General features: G+C 40.6%; 1 protein-coding gene across 1 annotated transcript in view; it reads left to right on the forward strand.

The window, feature by feature from the left end:
- The window catches only part of EXTL3 (exostosin like glycosyltransferase 3), a 35,403-nt gene extending 22,606 nt beyond the window's left edge, over positions 1-12,797 (forward strand). The window contains exons 4-5 of the mRNA XM_047854896.1: positions 3,957-4,085; positions 11,114-12,797. Of these exons, the coding sequence (XP_047710852.1) occupies positions 3,957-4,085; positions 11,114-11,323 (339 nt within the window). The 3' untranslated portion in view covers positions 11,324-12,797. The remainder of the gene's footprint in view (positions 1-3,956; positions 4,086-11,113) is intronic.
- The last annotated feature ends 6,681 nt before the right edge of the window (positions 12,798-19,478 follow it).

Below are 19,478 nucleotides of genomic sequence, written 5' to 3' on the forward strand. Positions count from 1 at the left end.
ACACACACAGAACTGGAAGCAGGCTCCAGGCTCTGAGCTGTCAGCACAGAGCCTGATGCGGGGCTTGAACCCACGATCTGTGAGATCATGACCTGAGCTGAAGTTGGCTGCTTAACCAACTGAGCCACTTGGGTACTCAGAGAGATCTATTTCTAAAGTAAGCGTATCTTTGATACTTGGTTTTAGTCACTGTCCATGTAAGAAATGCCACATTGCTGGGCTTATTAAGTCATGATATTCATCCACTAATTTGGTAGCATTTTGTTAAAATCCGCTTAGAATTTTCATCTTCTGAAATGCCTTTTGTTTTTTTTTAAGGAAACTAATGAGAAAGTGTTAGTTTTTCTTAGAGTAGGTTCTAAATCCATTGAAACTTTTCATTTAAAATATTTTTAAACAGGCTACAAAGTTTTTATTTTTTTTAAATGTACAACATGAAAGCGTTTATTTATGGCATCGATCATAATCACATAATGGTGGAAATACTTCTAAACATTTGTGTTCATAATGTCTTCTCCATATTTTTATTTTTTTATTTTTTTATTTTTTCAATAGATGAAGTTTATTGTCAAATTGGTTTCCATACAACACCCAGTGCTCATCCCAAAAGGTGCCCTCCTCAATACCCATCTCCCAGCCCCCATCAACCCTCAGTTTATTCTCAGTTCTTAAGAGTCTCTTATGGTTTGGCTCTCTTCCACTCTAACCTCTTTTTTTTTTTTTTCCTTCCCCCCCACCCCCCCATGGGTTTCTGTTAAGTTTCTCAGGATCCACATAAGAGTGAAACCATATGGTATCTGTCTTTCTCTCTATGGCTTATTTCACTTAGCATAACACTCTCCAGTTCCATCCATGTTGCTACAAAGGGCCATATTTCATTCTTTCTCATTGCCACGTAGTACTCCATTGTGTATATAAACCACAATTTTTTTATCCATTCATCAGTTGATGGACATTTAGGCTCTTTCTATAATTTGGCTACTGTTGAGAGTGCTGCTATAAACATTGGAGTACAAGTGCCCCTATGCATCAGTACTCCTGTATCCCTTGGGTAAATTCCTAGCAGTGCTATTGCTGGGTCATAGGGTAGGTCTATTTTTAATTTTTTGAGGAACTTCCACACTGTTTTCCAGAGTGGCTGCACCAGTTTGCATTCCCACCAACAGTGCAAGAGGGTTCCCGTTTCTCCACATCCTCGCCAGCATCTATAGTCTCCTGATTTGTTCATTTTGGCCACTCTGACTGGCGTGAGGTGATATCTGAGTGTGGTTTTGATTTGTATTTCCCTGATGAGGAGCGATGTTGAGCATCTTTTCACGTGCCTGTTGGCCATCTGGATGTCTTCTTTAGAGAAGTGTCTATTCATGTTTTCTGCCCATTTCTTCACTGGGTTATTTGTTTTTTGCATGTGGAGTTTGGTGAGCTCTTTATAGATTTTGGATACTAGCCCTTTGTCCGATATGTCATTTGCAAATATCTTTTCCCATTCTGTTGGTTGCCTTTTAGTTTTGTTGGTTGTTTCCTTTGCTGTGCAGAAGCTTTTTATCTTCATAAGGTCCCAGTAGTTCATTTTTGCTTTTAATTCCCTTGCCTTTGGGGATGTGTCAAGTAAGAGATTGCTACGGCTGAGGTCAGAGAGGTCTTTTCCTGCTTTCTCCTCCAGGGTTTTGATGGTTTCCTGTCTCGCATTCGGGTCCTTTATCCATTTTGAGTTTATTTTTGTGAATGGTGTGAGAAAGTGGTCTAGTTTCAATCTTCTGCGTGTTGCTATCCAGTTCTCCCAGCACCATTTGTTAAAGAGACTGTCTTTTTTCCATTGGATGTTCTTTCCTGCTTTGTCAAAGATTAGTTGGCCATACATTTGTGGGTCTAGTTCTGGGGTTTCTATTCTATTCCATTGGTCTATGTGTCTGTTTTTGTGCCAATACCATGCTGTCTTGATGATTACAGCTTCATAGTAGAGGCTAAAGTCTGGGATTGTGATGCCTCCTGCTTTGGTCTTCTTCTTCAAAATTACTTTGGCTATTCTCTTATCCATATTTTTAAAAGAAGGCAGTTCTTTCTTCTTGTTTTCATGTCACCATCCCTTGTTGAGGATATGGATTATGTTCTCTACCTATGTTCTCATTTGCACACTAATGGCAGCCACTGTCCATTTAAAGGGTCGACAGGCACTTGGGTGGCTCAGTCAGTTAAGCATCCCACTCTTGATTTTGGCTCAGATCAGGATCTTTTATTTTGTGAGATCAAGCCCTACTTCGGGCTCGGCATTAACATCAAAGAGCCTGCTTGGGATTCTCTGTCTCCCTGTCACTGCACCTCACTTGCTCTCTCTTTCTCTCTCTCTCTCTCTCTCTCAAAATAAATAACACTTAAAAAAAATAGTCAACAAATTTTAATCATCTGTCTTTCTTATAGAAAGATGACATAGAAAGAGAAAAATGTGTAATTCATCTTTTAAGTTCACTTAAGTACTTTGCCGTAAGGTAACCAGCAAACCACTATGTGGTACAAAAATTTTATTATCATTATTTCACTACATAGGTTCTAACTATTTAAGGTAATAAAATATATAAATCCGTTTTACTGGGCACCTTACCTATTCATTCATCATTAGCACATTGCAACACATCATAATTAATAATTGCCTTGTTTTATAGCATTTGTCCTTTTCTGTGGTATAAGTATTCTTGCTGCGACTGATTTCAAGCTATGGACATGAGTCACTGAACTTGAAGTTAGGAAGGGATGGGCAGTTCTGCACCATTATATAGTATTTTCACCATCCAGATATGGTAGATATAAACAACCTGAAGATAACAGTAAAATGTAATAAATAATAGTAAGCTAATTAAGTGATGTGCTTTAGGTATTTATTGGTTTTAATATAACTTATTTAATTTTAAGTTTATGTGATTATATTTTTAATAATGGCTGTTTTTCATAACACGCTCACAGAATTCCTAAACAGTCTCACAAAATTCTTGGTTAGCAATTGATACTCATTAGCAGGTGTGAGACAGCTTTCGCACACCATTTTCTGGGCCTTTCAGGACAATTTTCAGAATGTAGACTTTGGGGCGCCTGGGTAGTTCATTCGGTTAAGCATCTGACTTCAGCTCAGGTCATGATCTTGTGGTTCTTGGGTTTGAGCCCCGTGTCAGGCTCTGTGCTGACAGCTCGGAGCCTGGAGCCTGCTTCAGATTCTGTGTCTCCCTCTCTCTCTGCCCTTCCCCTGCTCTCACTCTGTCACTCTCTCTCTCAAAAATAAAATAAAACATTAAAAAAAAAAAGAAAGAAAGTAGGCTTTTACTCTGAGTGAAATGAAAAGCTGTTGAAGGGTTTTGGACTGGCATGTTTGGACTTGTGTTTGAACATGATCACCCTGCTGTGCATAGAACGGACTGTAGGGAAGAAAATATGACAGCAGGGAAACTGTTTAGGGGACAGTATGAATAATCCAGGCAAGAGATGATGGTGGCTTGGAGCAGGGAATAGCCTGTGGCAATGGTTGAGAAATAATCAGATTCTAGAATGCATATGTAGAGGAACTGAGGGATTGGATGTTTTATGGCTCAATAACCAGGCTTTCCCCCTCACTTACCCCTTATTGTCGTTGTCACAGAATGTTCAACTGAACCACTGTCTGACCTAATTTGAAAAAATCTTTATATTGTTGTAAAATGAACTTTTGATCCTCAAAGGGGGGTGATAATGGCGATTTGGACGGGAAAATTATTTATTATTGCAGAAGATCTGCCTTGTAGGATGTTTAGCATCCTTGGCCGCAACCCCCTAAATAAATGCCAGTAGCGATTCCACTAATGATTGTCACACCCAGCCCTCCCACCCCCACTACACTTCCTAACAGCTCCTAGATCCATGTATGTTTTTGCTGAAAGCCAAAGAACTGTGGCCTCTAACAGAGTATGTGATTCTTTTTCTACCCCTGACAGTATTATGCCTACCTGTATTCTTACGTGATGCCCCAGGCCATCCGAGATATGGTGGATGAATATATCAACTGTGAGGACATTGCCATGAACTTCCTTGTCTCCCACATCACTCGGAAACCCCCCATCAAGGTGAGGGTGCCAGTACTTCTGGAACTGGGGGTGCATGTGTACTTCAGTCACTTATTTTGTGGTAGTGCAATAGGTAATGAACCGTACCTCAGAGTCCTCATCTGCAGTTGTTGCAGAGTTAAGTGAGTTGTTCATACAGGGGCTCTCTGCCGCTAAGGCGTAAATGGACAGAACCCGGAGGGTTTGGAACTTGGATGGGGAAAATGTTACATCTTTAATTTTCACTAATCTCTAACTGGAGTTAGCATTCCATCAGTTATCAAACATGCTACAGTTCCTAAGAGTATTTACAGTAACTGATTTGTCACCAATAGAACTGACAGATATTTTCATATCACATTACATTTGTTGCTGCATCTTGAAGTATTATTTATGTTCACCATTGCTTTGAAATTATGGTAGTTACTAACTTTTCCATAGATCCATGGCATAAAAAATGTAAGGTTTCTGTGTTAACATACATAAAGCTCTAAGAATAGTGCCTGGCACATAAGTAGTGCTATGAAAGGCATTTACTCAAAAACAAATCATCAGTACCTTCTGGATTCTAGAAATTTGAATTCTGTTTTTGTCTTTGAGTTAGTGAATAGATTTGACCAGAATATAATAACTTCATACTCTGTGCACAGAGAGACTGGTTGGTTACATAACCTTTTATGTCATCATTGCAGGTTCAGACAAGTGAAAGCTCTTCTGGTAGGGATGAGGGTTGGCCTGGTAAGGACCTTGCAGCAGTTAATATTTGAGAATCTGTTTGTCAGTTCAAACTAATAGTATTTATAACTGTTCTGTCAGTATTTATGTTATGGATTCACACCTGCTGTCCTTGAGGTTAAAAATTAAAAAGCTGATTAAGATCCTGTTGTCTTTATTGTTTAAAAGGCATATTATTTAATTTTATAAAATAATAAGTTTACCTTCACGTATTAATTAATAATAATTGGGCGGATATTTCATTCCTCTTATATTTTGAAGGTAAGTTATAGACGAAGTAACCACCAGCATATGCTAATGATACTCCAGTCATATCTGTAGTGGTAGCAGAGTGGTAAACAGAGGACCCTGGGTCCATGCAACAAAGCATAAAAGGAAAGAAAGAAAAGCAATCGGAGGCCTTATGCATTCATTTATGCCTAATCAAACCTTTCCCCAAGTATGGCTCAGCATTATAACTTAACTCCAGATTACTCCATAGTTTTTTTTCTATTCCGGGGCCTTCTGCTAAAGCCTCACAAGAGAAAAATAATTAGCAAAACAATGCACCAAAAATTTTTTTTAAACTGTGAATAATAGTCATTACAATTACTTATATAAAAGTATAGTATGTTTCCCAGGTGCAGTGATAGATACTAAACTAATTAAATATTAAATGAAAATCTTTGTTTTCATTTTATATGATGTTAAACAGATAAAAAGCACACTTCCTTATAAACGTTAAGCTAAAGAGACAGGGTTCTCAGAAATTAATGATTGGTGCAATTTTCTTTTCTTTCTTCATCCTTTCTTATGTGACCAGGGACTAAACTTCATCCAAGATGTATGCTTCTATTTATACTTCCCTAGTAGATCAGAAGACATTATCCATGAAAATTTAAAGTATCTGAGTGATTAGGTACCTAATAATATCATCAGTCACCTGAAGCACTCACAGACATGATGAATTTTTCATCCTTATTAAAGCGTGTTTGTCTACCATATTAGGCCAGTGTTTCATGAGCCAAACCATCTCTTCAGTGTAGAGAGTTAGACACAAATAATTTGCACTTGGTATACATGATGCTTACCAAGTAAAAACTTGAAAAATAAGTATTCTCTGTGAATTTTCTCAGTTCTGTGAGAATATAAGAAGAGTTCAAGATTAGGATGACTTTCTTAAGTCAAAAGTCAATAAATTAAGAATGTCTTCAAATTCTTAAGTTAATTCCTTCAAATTCTGAGTCCAGTGATTTACTTAATAGTATAGAACCAGTTTGAGCTAAATATTTCAATTAATTTACCTAATTTTAATAGTATTAGGTATATGTGCTATTTTATGTTCTAAAATAGTAATTCTTTTTTTCCCTTTAACTACTTCAAATTTTCACTATCAAACTATATTCCCTCCCTTGTTATGATTAAGCAGGTATGACTGTTTTATACGATTAGCAGTGTTCTTTGAAAAATGTTAATATTGTAGGTGCTCCTGGGTGGCTCAGTCATTTGAGCATCTGACTCTTGATTTTGACTGAGGTCATGAACTCAGGGTCATGGGATCCAGCCTCTCGTCAGGCTCTGTGCTGTGACGCCTGCTTGAGATTCTCATTCTCTCTCTTTCTCTCTCTCTCTCTCTCTCTCTCTCTGTCTCTCTCCCTCTCTCCCTCTCTCTCTCCCTCTCTCTCTCTCCCTCTCTCTCTCTCTCTCTCTCCCTCTCTCCCTCTCTTCCTCTCTCCCTCTCTTCCTCTCTCCCTCTCTCCCTCTCTCCCCCTCTCCCTCTCTCCCTCTCTCCCCCTCTCCCTCTCTCCCTCTCTCCCCCTCTTCCCCTCTTCCCTGCTTGTGCTCTCTCCCCCACCCCCACAAAAAGTATAATAAATAATAATAAAATGTTAATATTTTAACAATATTGACTAAATAAAGAACAAGGAATTCGTTTCATATTATTGCTTTGAAAAATGTACTGTTTTCATTCAAGGAGGAGAAGATCTAGAGTGTAAATAAGCTTCATTCAGAATAAAGGGCTTAAGGGGCACCTGGGTGGTTCAGTTGGTTAAGCATCTGACTTCAGCCCAGGTCACGATCTCACAGTTCATGAGTTCAAGCCCCATGTGTGTCTCTGCACTGACAGCAGGAACCTACTTGGGACTCTCTGTCTCCCTCTCTCTCTGCTCCACTTCACACACACACACACACACACACACACACACACACATACACACACACTCTCTCTCTCTCTCTCTCTCTCTCTCTCTCTCTCAAAAATAAATAAATAAACATTAAAAAAAAATAAAGGATTTAAAAGCCCAGCAGGAATTAAAAAGGAAGTAGAGAGTGATAAGGAAGTAGAGGTAGAAAGCATAAGTACTTATCTTAATTCTCTGGTAATAAGAGAGTCTCACCATCTGTTGAAGGGCTTTCCTTTCTGTTACTATGCCTGACACTAATACTTCTCTTAGACTGAATGTTCCCACATAAAATATAATCTATAGTATTGGTTAAGTGTTAAAAGTTCAAACTTCATTTTATAGTACAGCTGTTGCTTCATGTTTCTAAATTCCTTTGTTTTGTTACATAATACAGTGTTTTATAATATATAAATACATATCCCAAAATGTATAGAAAGGTGTTTTATAAATGCACTGGGGTTGCTGTCTCAAATTTATTTTTACTGCTGGGGCACATAATTAGAAACCACTGCTTTAGTGAGAACAGCATAAAATATCTTTTTGTGTCAAATGGGATCATTTGCAGGGTTAGGGGCTTCTCTGTGGTTAGATGGTGTCTGGGATGAGGAGGAAGATTTTCAGGTATAGGGAGAACAGAGTAGAATACTGGACATAGATGCTGTTTGATAATATCCTTCTCTTGACGAATCCTTTTTTTTTTTTTTTTTAATGTTTGTTTATTTTTGAGAGACAGAGGGAGGGAGGGAGGGAGGGAGAATGAGTGGGGGAGGGGCAGAGAGAGAGGGAGACAGAATCCAAAGCAGGCTCCAGGCTCTGAGATACCAGCACAGAGGCTAACACGGGGCTTGAACTCATGAACCACGAGATCATGACCTGAACTGAAGTCAGACACTTAAACAACCCAGGTGCCCCTTTTGATGAATTCTTGACACCCATCTCCTGTTTCAGTGAGGGTGGTGGAAAAAGTGGTAACTCACTACTTCCTGTACACAACAAGGATCCTGTGAGAACTGGGAAGTGGGGGGGCCTGGCGGGCTCCTTCATAGGGACCACCTCTGTAGAAGTCCTGACCCCCTCAGACTTTTGGCTGTGTGGTGAGCAGCACCTCGGAGCACTGACCACTGCTCACCCAGTTCAACTCTAGAGACTTGTGCGCCGACAGCTATGATTGGCTATATGTGATGTTTACTTGTTAGCTAAAAATTATGGGATGAGTCATTTAAGCTTAATTTCTTCCCTCAATTTATATTAGTAATAATAATTTTTAAATTATTTGTTAAAATATCTGTTCATAAATAAAAATTACTCAAGCCTTTTGGCATATTTTTTTTTGATTCTCTGTGGTGGTAGCCTTTTTATTTTTATTTTTTTTTAAATATGTACTTTTTTGTAGTCTGCTTTTTAAAAAGTTCACAGTAAATTTTCTGGTTCTGGCAGTATTGTGGACTAGGTAACCTAAAAATAACATGTTTTTAGTGTTTATGTAACAGACTTTTCTTTCACTGTATAGTTGGGCTTGTTATAAGACAGGAAGGGGGAACTAAAAATCAGAGTGGCAAGCATGTAAGGTGTCACTGGAGCTCCCTTGGCTGGGATGCTGTTAATTTCATCCTTCCAGAGGCTTGTGTTTTATCACTCACGTGAAAAGGAGTGAAGAACTGTTGGGCCTGTCAAAGGCAGAGAATCAGATACATCTGTACATATATGAATAAAGTGCTTATTTTATATATATATATATATATATATATATGGAACGCTTGCTATTTAGTACTGGTTGACAATATGTGAATGAAATGTTTTTAAAAAGGGAAGAATATAACAAACATGCGTACCCAGCAATTTTGCCAAATGTTGACATTTTGCCCTATTTGTTTCAGATTATATATTTTTCTTCCTTTTTTAAAAAAGAAACAAATGGAGTAGATCCGTGTATCACCCTATTCATTCCTCTTCTGCTGGGTCATGGCTACATGTACCTTCGGTTATACTTGATTATGTCAAACTATCTTCAAAACAGATGTACCAATGGATATTCTCACCCACACTGTATAATAGTTGCAGTTCCTACACATCTTTATTAACATTTGGTACTGTTAAACTTTCATTTTTGCCTACTTGATAGGTATAAACTGTATCCCATTGTCTTAATTTACACTTGCCTGATTATTAGAGAGGTTGAGCATCTTTCTCCTTGTTCCTTAGTCATTCTCCCATACCACCCGCCCTGGAGGGAGGGCAGGGCGAAGAGAGGCCTGGCTCCCACAGGCAAGGGTGGGCGGGAGCAGCTCCCAGCAGGCCTGAGAGTCCAGCCAGGGAATGGTAGTGAGTCAGGGTCTTTTTTTTCTGTTGCAGGATCAGCTTTGCCTTTTTTGAACTTTATATAAATGGAGTCATACAATATCTCCTCTCCATGTCTCTCAGTCTTGCTTTCATATTTTTTAAAGCTTATAGTTGATATTTTCTATTTTTAATAATTTTATTATACTTTTCATCACTGACCTTCTCTTCACACCCATCCATTGATTGAATTCAGTATGCTTTTCATTCCTATTCTATTTGGTTCTTTTTCACAGTCTCTAGGACTGTTTTGATAATCCCTTTTTTCTTTATCAAACCTTAAGTAATCTTGCAAAATTTCCTTGCACGTATAAACATTTATTGTCCTAGTAACCATCTGATAATCCTGCATTTTTGCAGGGTTTTGGGTTTTGTGATTTTACAGGGTTTTGGAGTCTAATTCTGTTGTTTGTTTCTGCGGATTTTCCCTCATGTGGCTCATTCCTTTTCTTGTGTGTGACTTTTGATTGTGAAATCATATTCTTTGGGATTTTACTTATGGCATTTGTAGGAAGGAGGCCTGCATTTATGCCAGAGAGGATTTGCTTCTTCCATGCACCTGGGGTCAATACCTTGAGACCTGTTGAAGCTAAATTAGCATCTTGGGGCTTTTCAGGACACACAGGTAACATAACTCAGGTGTGTGAGGGCTAGCATGTGGTTGGTTATACATTCTCACAGGTGATGTTTCCTCTTCCACTTAGAGCTAAGACTGGGAAGAAAACAGCTTTCTGTGGAGCTGCCTCCAACCCATGCAGCCTTCCATTGGGTCCTGGTGTGTAAAAAAGTCTCCAGTAAGGTTTTGTAGCTCTTGCCTCCCCAGCCCATTAAAATCCAAAGCTCCTGGCTATCTCATTGGATTCAGACTTTTTCATTATTTTGGCCTCTGAGGATTTCACTTCTTTCCTGACATGTCATCTCCTTTCTTTCATTATGAGCTTGGCCATACATTTAAAGAGATGGTGTATATAGTTCATACTGAATTTTCAGGTACTCTGTGCTGAGGGTGTTCTTATGTCATTTGGTCTGCCACATTGCTGATCTTGAAGCTATTAAATTATTTATTATGCTTTTCTAATTTCTTGAAATTTCATGGGCATCATCATAACTACTGCTGTATAACCACTTTTCCATGCCTTTATAATTTTCCTAAACCTCTTTTTTTGTAAACATTTTTTTAATGTTTATTTTTGAGAGAGAGAGATAAAGTGGGAGCGGGCGAGGGGCAAAGAGAGAGGGAGACACAGAATCTGAAGCAGACTCCAGGCTCTGAGCTGTCAGCACAGAGCCTGTTGCCGGGCTCGAACTCATGTGTGCTGGGAGATCATGACCTGAGCTGAAGTCTGACTTAACTGACTGAGCCACCCAGGTGTCCCCCTAAGCCTCTTTTTAATGGATGTATCGTATTTTATAATTATTTAAATAGTCCCCTTTTGATGGGTACTTTTCTATTATCTTGCTATTGCAAAACATTGATGAAATGAACCATCTCATACCTACGTCTTGCTGTGCAACCAAGATAAATACTAGAGGTGGAGTTACTGAGACAAGTAATATTAAACATTATAAGGCTTTTGGTATCTACAGTTCAGGTTATTTGGAAAGAGCACCCTTTTCAATGATATAGATACATATGTGACAGAAAGAGAGCCTGGGCTGTGGCTCCTGATGTGCTCTGTGGGTGAATGTGGCCACCCAGGGTCACTGTCTTCCCTGGGAAATTGGAAGCATCGGATTGGTTAAGCTGCAGGATTTCTGTTGTACTAGCACCTGCGATTCTCACTCTGTTTGCTCTTTCTTCCCTATTCCCAGGTGACCTCTCGGTGGACTTTCCGATGCCCAGGATGCCCTCAGGCCCTGTCACACGATGATTCCCACTTTCATGAGCGGCACAAATGTATCAACTTTTTTGTCAAGGTGTATGGCTATATGCCCCTGCTGTACACTCAATTCAGGGTGGACTCTGTGCTCTTCAAAACCCGCCTGCCCCACGACAAGACCAAGTGCTTCAAGTTCATCTAGGGGCATTGCAAGTTTTAGGGAGAGGATGAGCAGAGAGGGGGAGATGGCTCCTAAGGTTCCTAGACATTGAAGGACCTCAGGGACATCCGCTGGGTGGGTGGCCCACGCCCTCTGCTGGGAGAGGTGGCAGGAAGAATAGAAAGGAAATAGCCTTCTTTCTCTTAAAAGTCGGCCACACTGGGCCTGGAACCCTGGTCCAAGGACACCGGGGTTCCCTATACAGGGCACTGACTGATAGCTTACACTGAGGACCATGGGGACTCCGGAGAGTCACTCACGCAGTTCATAAGCCCAGGAAGCTGGTTTGTGATTTTTAAATTCAGTAACAGCTATTATTATTTAAAAGGAAAAAGTTTCAGATTTGTCATTCAAGGCTTATTTATATATATGTGTGTGTATATATACATATATATGTGTGTATATATGTATATAGATGCACACACACACTCTCACATACATATACATATACATATATATATATATATATATATTTGGGGGGGGGAAGTTTGAAATTTCTGCCTGTTTCACAAAGTGAGGGACCCATCAGGTCTTCTGATGTTCTGTATGTTGGTGGAGACGGATCCTGGCCTCATGGTATCTAGCTCATCCTTAAGGATCATCTCCACACTCCCCAGGGCATCATTGTGCAGAAACAAAAAGGCCAGGCTTGGCCCTCCTGTGGGGCCTGGACGAGATAAGCCGTGTCGGTTTGTTCCTTCCCCCATCTGTTGCCACCCGGCGATCTGGAACTCTCGTCTTCCTGTCGCTTGAGTCCATGGGGAGGACCTGCACCTCTGGGAACAGCGGAGCTTCCCTGTGCTGGATTCAGTGGTTTCAAGGATTCATCATTAGGCCGTGCTGTCCCAGAACTTGCCCCTGCGCTCCCATTCTCTCCCCTGTTGGAAAGAAGAATGAGGAAGGAGTGAGACCTGAAGACAGCTCTCCCAGATGGCTCTTTTTGTTCAGCCCTCCTTTTAAAACACATGTTGTGCTTTGGCTTCAGGCTTTCCTGAAAGTTATCTCTTGTGTAAGAGAACAGAGAACTGGCAGGCACTTCCAGGTGTGATCTGCAGTGGTTTGCGGGTTGGCCTCCTCTCTCTGGCGTAGAATGAGTGAGCATCCTTTGCGGATCCCCACCCGGCTGGCCGGGAAGTCTTACAGCAAGGCGCCTGCCTTGGGATAAATACCTTGGTGAAATTCACCTTCCCCTCCGCCTTTGTCTGGACCTGTACCCTATGTTACCTGTAGTTTTTAGATCCCCAATGCCAGGTTGGTTCCAGGACCCCTTGAGGTTTGGTATGTGCCAGAACGATAGGAAGATCTAATTTGTTAAGTTAGGCTCCAGTCCAGCCTGAGATTTCACAGGCATTTGTACTCACATTACCACTTTCACTCCAGGTTTACGTTTCTATTCCTTGGGCTGAAATGGAAATAAGCTATTTTTTTTTTTTTTTTTTTTTTTTTTTTTTGGTGGTAGTGGCAGTAGGGGAATGGAAGAGGGTATTAGAGGCATTTGGCAGGGATTTAGCCCATGGCTTGTACCATTTTTCTGGACCCCACTTTCTTTCAGTGAAGTTGAATATAGGTGGTTTCCCACAGCTGGACAAAAGCTCAGGTCTGTCCTGGTCATGCACATGCCTTAAGCCAGTTCCGTCTTCCCCAGACCTTGACACCCTGTGCTTCTATTTCTTGGGGGCACGTTCTCCTCTGACATGTCTGTATCAGTGGGTCTCTGCTAATATCATTTCGAAGCCAGACTCTGTCCCGTATAGATCCCATCCAGCTGGAGGGCTAGCTGGACCTAAGGGACCTCTCCTTCTTGGCAGACAAGACCAGGGCTGCGCCTGGGACTTGTGTCGTCCAGAGGTTCCCACTGGCATCCCACTGGCTCTTCCACAGAGGCAGCTACCCAGGAAATTCAATTCAGCTTCTCAGCAACCCAGCAAAGGGGTCCAGACTCCCTGCATCCTAGCTTTCTAACTACCCTTTTCTTGACTCCTGACTTTATCCTTTTTAGCGGTAGCCTTCTTCCCTCCGGGGAGCCAAAGAGTGTGGTGTTTTGAGCTATATATGTGGCTGCTATTTTTATCTTGTTTATTTTAATGTGAGGAACTCATAAACTGACTTTTAGTGGGACCTGGTGAGAAAAGAGCAGTCTGTGTTAGGACCCCCATATATTGGAGCCAGGTTTTTTGGTCCCTGAATGCTCTTGGTGGATCCAGGAGTAGCTGAGTGGTCTGAGATTATGGATGACATCAAAGCATACTGCAGAAGGGCTAGGATGTCAGAGCCCCTGCCAAGGCGAGCACTATTTTGACTTGAATGGAACACTAACCTGAAGGACTCCGAACAGCAGGCCCCGGTGGACACTGGCCATGTTCTTAAGGGACTCTCCTCAGTAGCAAGAGGTGGGGCAGTCAGACCTTTTATGTTGCTTGGTTAGGTGCTACTGGAGAGTGAGTGGCTGCTGCTTTTTGTAAGGTGGGTTAGGGGGAGGCCCAGCTCCATGCTTCAAATGCCTTTGATGCTGATAGGTCACCTTGGGAAACACAGATGTCATCTCTACCATGTAACTGTGACTCGTTTGGAAGACGAAAACCGCTCACATGGGTTTCCCCAGCTGTCTGTAGGTAACACCTTGTTGCCTAGTCTTTGCACCCAGGGCCCAGGACATCCTTGTCCCCAGGTAGCCAGTTCGCTTTTCACCATGAGGGACATTCACCTAAGTGAGAGCCTCCCCAAGGTGCTCATCAGGCTGTCCTGAGCCTTTGCATTCCTGGCAGTGGTTGTCTGGTGCGGACTGCTCCTCAGGCCGGGCCGGCTCGTGGTCACCGGGGTCCTGTGTTGGCAGGTGGAATGGTCTGTGCAGGAGCTGCCTGTGTGTGTGCTCAGGGAGCTCCCGCTTTGAAATGATATGTTGAAGGGGGAAGCTCTTTGATGTCCATGCCGTGTCCATCCGCCCCACCCTTTTTCCAGTCATGAGCACAATGGTCTTATGTTGGATTTTTGTAAAAAAAGAAAAAAATAAATGGAGACTTTAACTCAAGCAGCCTGGAGGTCCTTTGTGATTTTCCTCTGCAGGAACGGAAGAGTGACCCAAGAGAAGGTGCCTACCTGATTGCTGGGGCCCCTGCCAGCAGAAGGCCATGGGCTGTGTGGTTTGGTGTTGGTGCAGCCTTCGCACTTGAACCTGGGTGATGCTGTAAACACACATGGATGTGGGCAGCCTCACCTGGGTCCATTTCTGGGATTAGCCATTTGATTACATTGAAAGGAATTTGGGTGTCCTTTAACTGAATTGACTGGGATAGAGGATGGCATTTGCCACATTCTACCTCCTTCCTTTTTTCATGGTAATTAAATGTGTTGTGATGCTGGGGGGCTAGTGCGTTTAAATCTCAAAGATCTGCTGAGAGTTAATAAATGCAAGGAGTCTGCTGTTTGGCATGCAGTACAGATGAATGATTACTGGGGTAATGCACTGAGAATTTCTCAGCAGCTCTTTCTGCATTCCATTTGTCTTAATGCCAACTCATTGTTCAAGGCAGTTGAAGCACTGGCTTCAGGAAGTCTTCCCTTCCTCTACACCACTGCTTGCCCCTACCCCATCTCCTGTTTCGGCAGCTTGACCTGCCCGTCACCGCACCGCACACCTGATGGCTTCCAGATCTGCAACCCATGCCACATTGGAAGTCTCTTGAGAACTGAGCACATCCTGAGTGCTGAATAGCTTTTTGATAATAATGATTTGACAAATCCAAAGAGGGTCACCTAGGAATCCTAGCTGGCAACAAGCTGAATAGTAACCAGTATCCTAGCGTTTTTGGACTAGAGCTAATGTGGTATTATCAGATACTGAAAGGAAGCCTGGCACGTAAAGGCTGACAAGTTTTTATTCTTTAAATCTTCATTGACAAAGGAAGACGAGAGAGCATGCCAAGAAGAGTTAAAAGACACAGAATGGGTTCCAGAAGAGACCATTAAAGTAAGGTGGGCAAGCCTGGTTTGTTACTTAATTTCACCTGTTTCTTCACTGACTGACTGACATATGTATGTATGTATGCTTGTTTTCAAGTTTTTCAAGTTTTTATTTAAATTACAGTTAGTTAACTCTTAATTCAGCCAGTTGTTTTCTCTTTCTCAATTTGTCTTCATATTTTGTGAAATTACAATCCTCATATTGCAGGGTTGTCCTGTTAGGATTTATTTAAACTATTGGTCTCAATATTTCATTATGAAAAATAAACTATAATTTTTATGGTATAAACTTGTATACCTAACAATTATTTTACTATACTTGCTTTATAGCTATCTATTTATTGCTCCATCCAGCTATTTGTCCCTCTATTCATCCTTTATTTCTATTATTTTGATGTTTATTCATTTTTGAGAGAGAATATGAGCAAGGGAGGGGTAGAGAGAGGGAGAGACACAGAATTTGAAGCAGGTTCCAGGCTCTTAGCTATCAGCACAGAGCCCGACATGGGGCTCAAACCCATGAACGGTGAGATCATGACCTGGAGCTGAAGCTGGACACTCAACCAACTGAGCCACCCAGGTGCCCCTATTCATCTTTTTATTCATCCTATTTCTGGTACATTTCTAAGTGAATTACATTAGTACACTTCCTTCCAAATATATAAGCACACATGTCATTAACTGGAGGTCAGTGTTAGTTTCTGTGTGTTCCATGTAAAATTTAAATATTAAATTTACACACTGAAGCACTCAGATCTTAGTGTACCTTCTCTTGAGTTTTGACAAATGCATCTACCTGTGTAACCCTACCCCCCAATCAAGATACAGAACATTACTGTCAAGCCCAGAAAGTTCCCTTATGTTTCTTCCTTGTCAATCTCTGCTTCTACCCACCCCCCCCCCCGAGAAAACCAATGATTTTGATTTTGTTTTTTTCACATTGGATTAGTTTTCCCTGTTCTAGAATTTCATATAATGGTGTCATATAATTTTACTTCTTTGTGGACGGCTTCTAGAAACTCTGCATAATATTGAGATTCACCCCATGCTGCATTTATTGGTTCCTTTTATTGCTAAGTAGAATATACTTGTATGGCAACATTTGTCCATTCTATTGCTGGGAATTGGGCTGTTTATGGTTTTTAGCTATCAGGAATAAAATTGCCATGAATATTCATGTGCAAGTTTTTTTTTTTTGCCTTTTTTAAAATGTTTCAAATTTTTATTTCTAGTTAGTTAAAATGTAGTGTAATATTAGTTTCAGGAGTAGAATTTAGTGATTATCATTTACATGTAACACCCAGTGCTCATCCCAACAAGTGCCTTCCTTAAAACCCGTCACCCATCTAGCTCATCCCCCACCCACCTCCCCTCCAGCAACCCTCAGTTTGTTCTCTGTAATTAAGACTCTCTTCTATGGTTCACTTCCCTCTTTTTATTCTTTACCCCTATGTTCACCTGTTTCATTTCTTAAATTCCATATATGAGTGAAATCATATGGTACTTGTCTTTCTCTGACTTATTTCACTATTTCGCTTAACATTATACTGTCTAGGTCCATCCATATCGTTGCAAATTAAGATTCCATTCTTTTTTATGGCTAATATTCCATTGTGTGTGTGTGTGTCTTTATCCATTCATCAGTTGGGACGAGCGGACATTTGGGCTCTTTCCGTAATTTGGCTATTGTCGATAGAACTGCTATAAACATTGGGGTACATGTGTCCTTCTGAATCATTTTTTTTTTTTACATTTATTTTTGTATCCTTTGGATAAATACCTAGTAGTGCAATTGCTGGATTGTAGGGTTTTATTTTTAACTTTTTGAGGAATATCTATACTGTTTTCCATAGTGGCTGCTCCAGTTTGCATTCCCACAAACAGTGTAAGAGGGTTCCCCATTCTCCTTCCGCATCCTTGCCAACATCTGTTGTTTCCTGTGTTAATTATGGCTATTCTGACAGGTGTGAGGTGGTATCTTATTGTAGTTTTTTTGTTTGTTTTGTTTTTTTAGAGCATGAGTGGGGGAGAAGGGAAGAGGTAGGGAGAAAATCTTAAGCAGGTTCCATGCTTAGTGCGGATCGGTGCCTGACATGGGGCTCAATCCCACAACACTGGGGTCATGCCCTGAGCTGAAATTAAGAGTGGGACGCTCAACCAACTGAGCCACCCAGGCATCCCTCTCATTGTAGTTTTGATTTGCATTTCTCTGATGATGAGTGATACTAAGCATCTTTTCATGTGTTTTGTTAGCCATCTGGATGTCTTCTTTGGGAAAATGTTTATGTCTTCTGCCCATTTTTTAACTGGATCATTTTTTGGTTGTTGAGTTTGGTAAGTTCTTTATAGATTTTGGATACTAACCTTTTAATATGTCATTTGCAAATATCGTCTCCCATTTTGAATGTTGCTTTTTAGTTTTGTTGATTATTTCCTTTGCTGTGCAGAAGCTTTTCATCTTGATGAGGTCCCAATAGTTCATTTTTGCTTTTGTTTCCCTTGCCTCTGGAGATGTGTCTAGTAAGTTCATGTGCAAGTCTTTTTGTGGATTTATGGTTTTCTCCCAAATAAATACCTAGGAGTGGAATTGTGTGATAAGGTAGGTATATATATATTTAGTTTTATAAAAAAAAATGCTGGACCTTTTCCCAAGGTGATTGTACCCATTTCATACCCCCACCAATAATGTTGAAGGTTCCAATTACTCACCTCCTCATCAGTCTATGCGGTTGTTAGTCTTTTTAGCCATGCTGGTGGGTAGTGGTATCTTGTAGTTTCAGTGTGCATTTCCCTGAAGACTAATGACATTAAGCATGTTTTTTACATGCTTACACCATTTATATATATATATATTCCCTTTGTGAAGTATCTGGACAAATCTTTTTGCCCCACATGGGGTTTGTCTTTTTTTTTTTTTTTTTTGTATTGTTAAAAAAAACATTTTTAACAGATTTGATTTTTTTTTTGAGCAGTTTTAGGTTCACAGAAAACTTGAGTGGAAAAGGAGAGCTCCTCCTCTCTCACCCTTATCATCTTGCATTAGTGTGGTAAATTTGTTACAACTGATAAGCCAGTATTGACATATTAACTCAAGTCCCAGCTTACATCAGGGTTCATTCTTTGTGCAGTATATTCTGTGACTTTGACAAAAGTACAGTGACCTGCCCCGACTATGACAGTTTTCCATGGAAGTTTCACTGTCCTCCAAATTCTCTCTGCTCCCACTATTTGGTGGCTCCTTGTCTCTAACTCCTGGCAGCCATTGATCCTTTAACTGTCTCTTTCATTTTGCCTTTTCCAGAATGTTACATAGTTGGAATTGTATAAATGCAGCCTTCACAGAATGGCTTCTTCCACTTAGCAATATGAATGTCAGGTTCTTCATTGTTTTTGTGGTTTGATAGCCCATTTCTTTTTATTGCTGGATAATATTCCATTGTAATGTCTTTTTATTGTTGATACTGGTCCACTGTCAGACATCTGTTTTATACATATTTCCCCCAACTTGTGGCTTGCCTATCCTTTTTCTTTATATCTTCTGATCAGCAGAAGCTTTTAATTTTAATGAGTTCCAGTTTATAACATTTTCTCTTTGTTATTGCTTTCTATGACTCAAGAAACCCATGCCATGAGTTCTAAAGACATTCTCTTATGTTTTCCATTGAAAGCTTTATGGTGTTAGCATTTACACTTAGGTCTAGGATCTATCTCAAATTAATTTGGGGGCATGGAGTATAGTAGTCAAGGTTCTAATTCTTTCTTATTTTCTATTATGAATGTCTGATAATTCTTTTTTTAATTTTTATTTTTTTTTACATTTATTTTTTTGAGAGACATAGAGAGAGCACAAGTTGGGGAGGGGCAGAGAGAGAAGGAGACACAGAATCTGAAACAGGCTCCAGGCTCTGAGCCGTCAGCACAGAGCCTGACGCGGGGCTTGAACTCACAAACCATGAGATCATGACCTAAACCAAAGTTGCACGCTCAACCGACTGAGCCACCCAGGTGCCCCTGAATGTCTGATCATTCTAACACCATTTGTTAAAGACTTTAATTGAGTTGCTTTGGGGCCTTTGTTGAAAATGTAGTGACCGTGTAGGTGGGGTATTTCCCATCTCTCTCTATTGTCCGAGCTGATTTGTCAGTGTTGGTTGCTAGCACTGTCCTGGCTGGGTTA

This window comes from Prionailurus viverrinus, chromosome B1 (assembly GCF_022837055.1).
Source record: "Prionailurus viverrinus isolate Anna chromosome B1, UM_Priviv_1.0, whole genome shotgun sequence".
In the NCBI taxonomy this organism is placed as follows: Eukaryota; Metazoa; Chordata; class Mammalia; order Carnivora; family Felidae; genus Prionailurus; species Prionailurus viverrinus.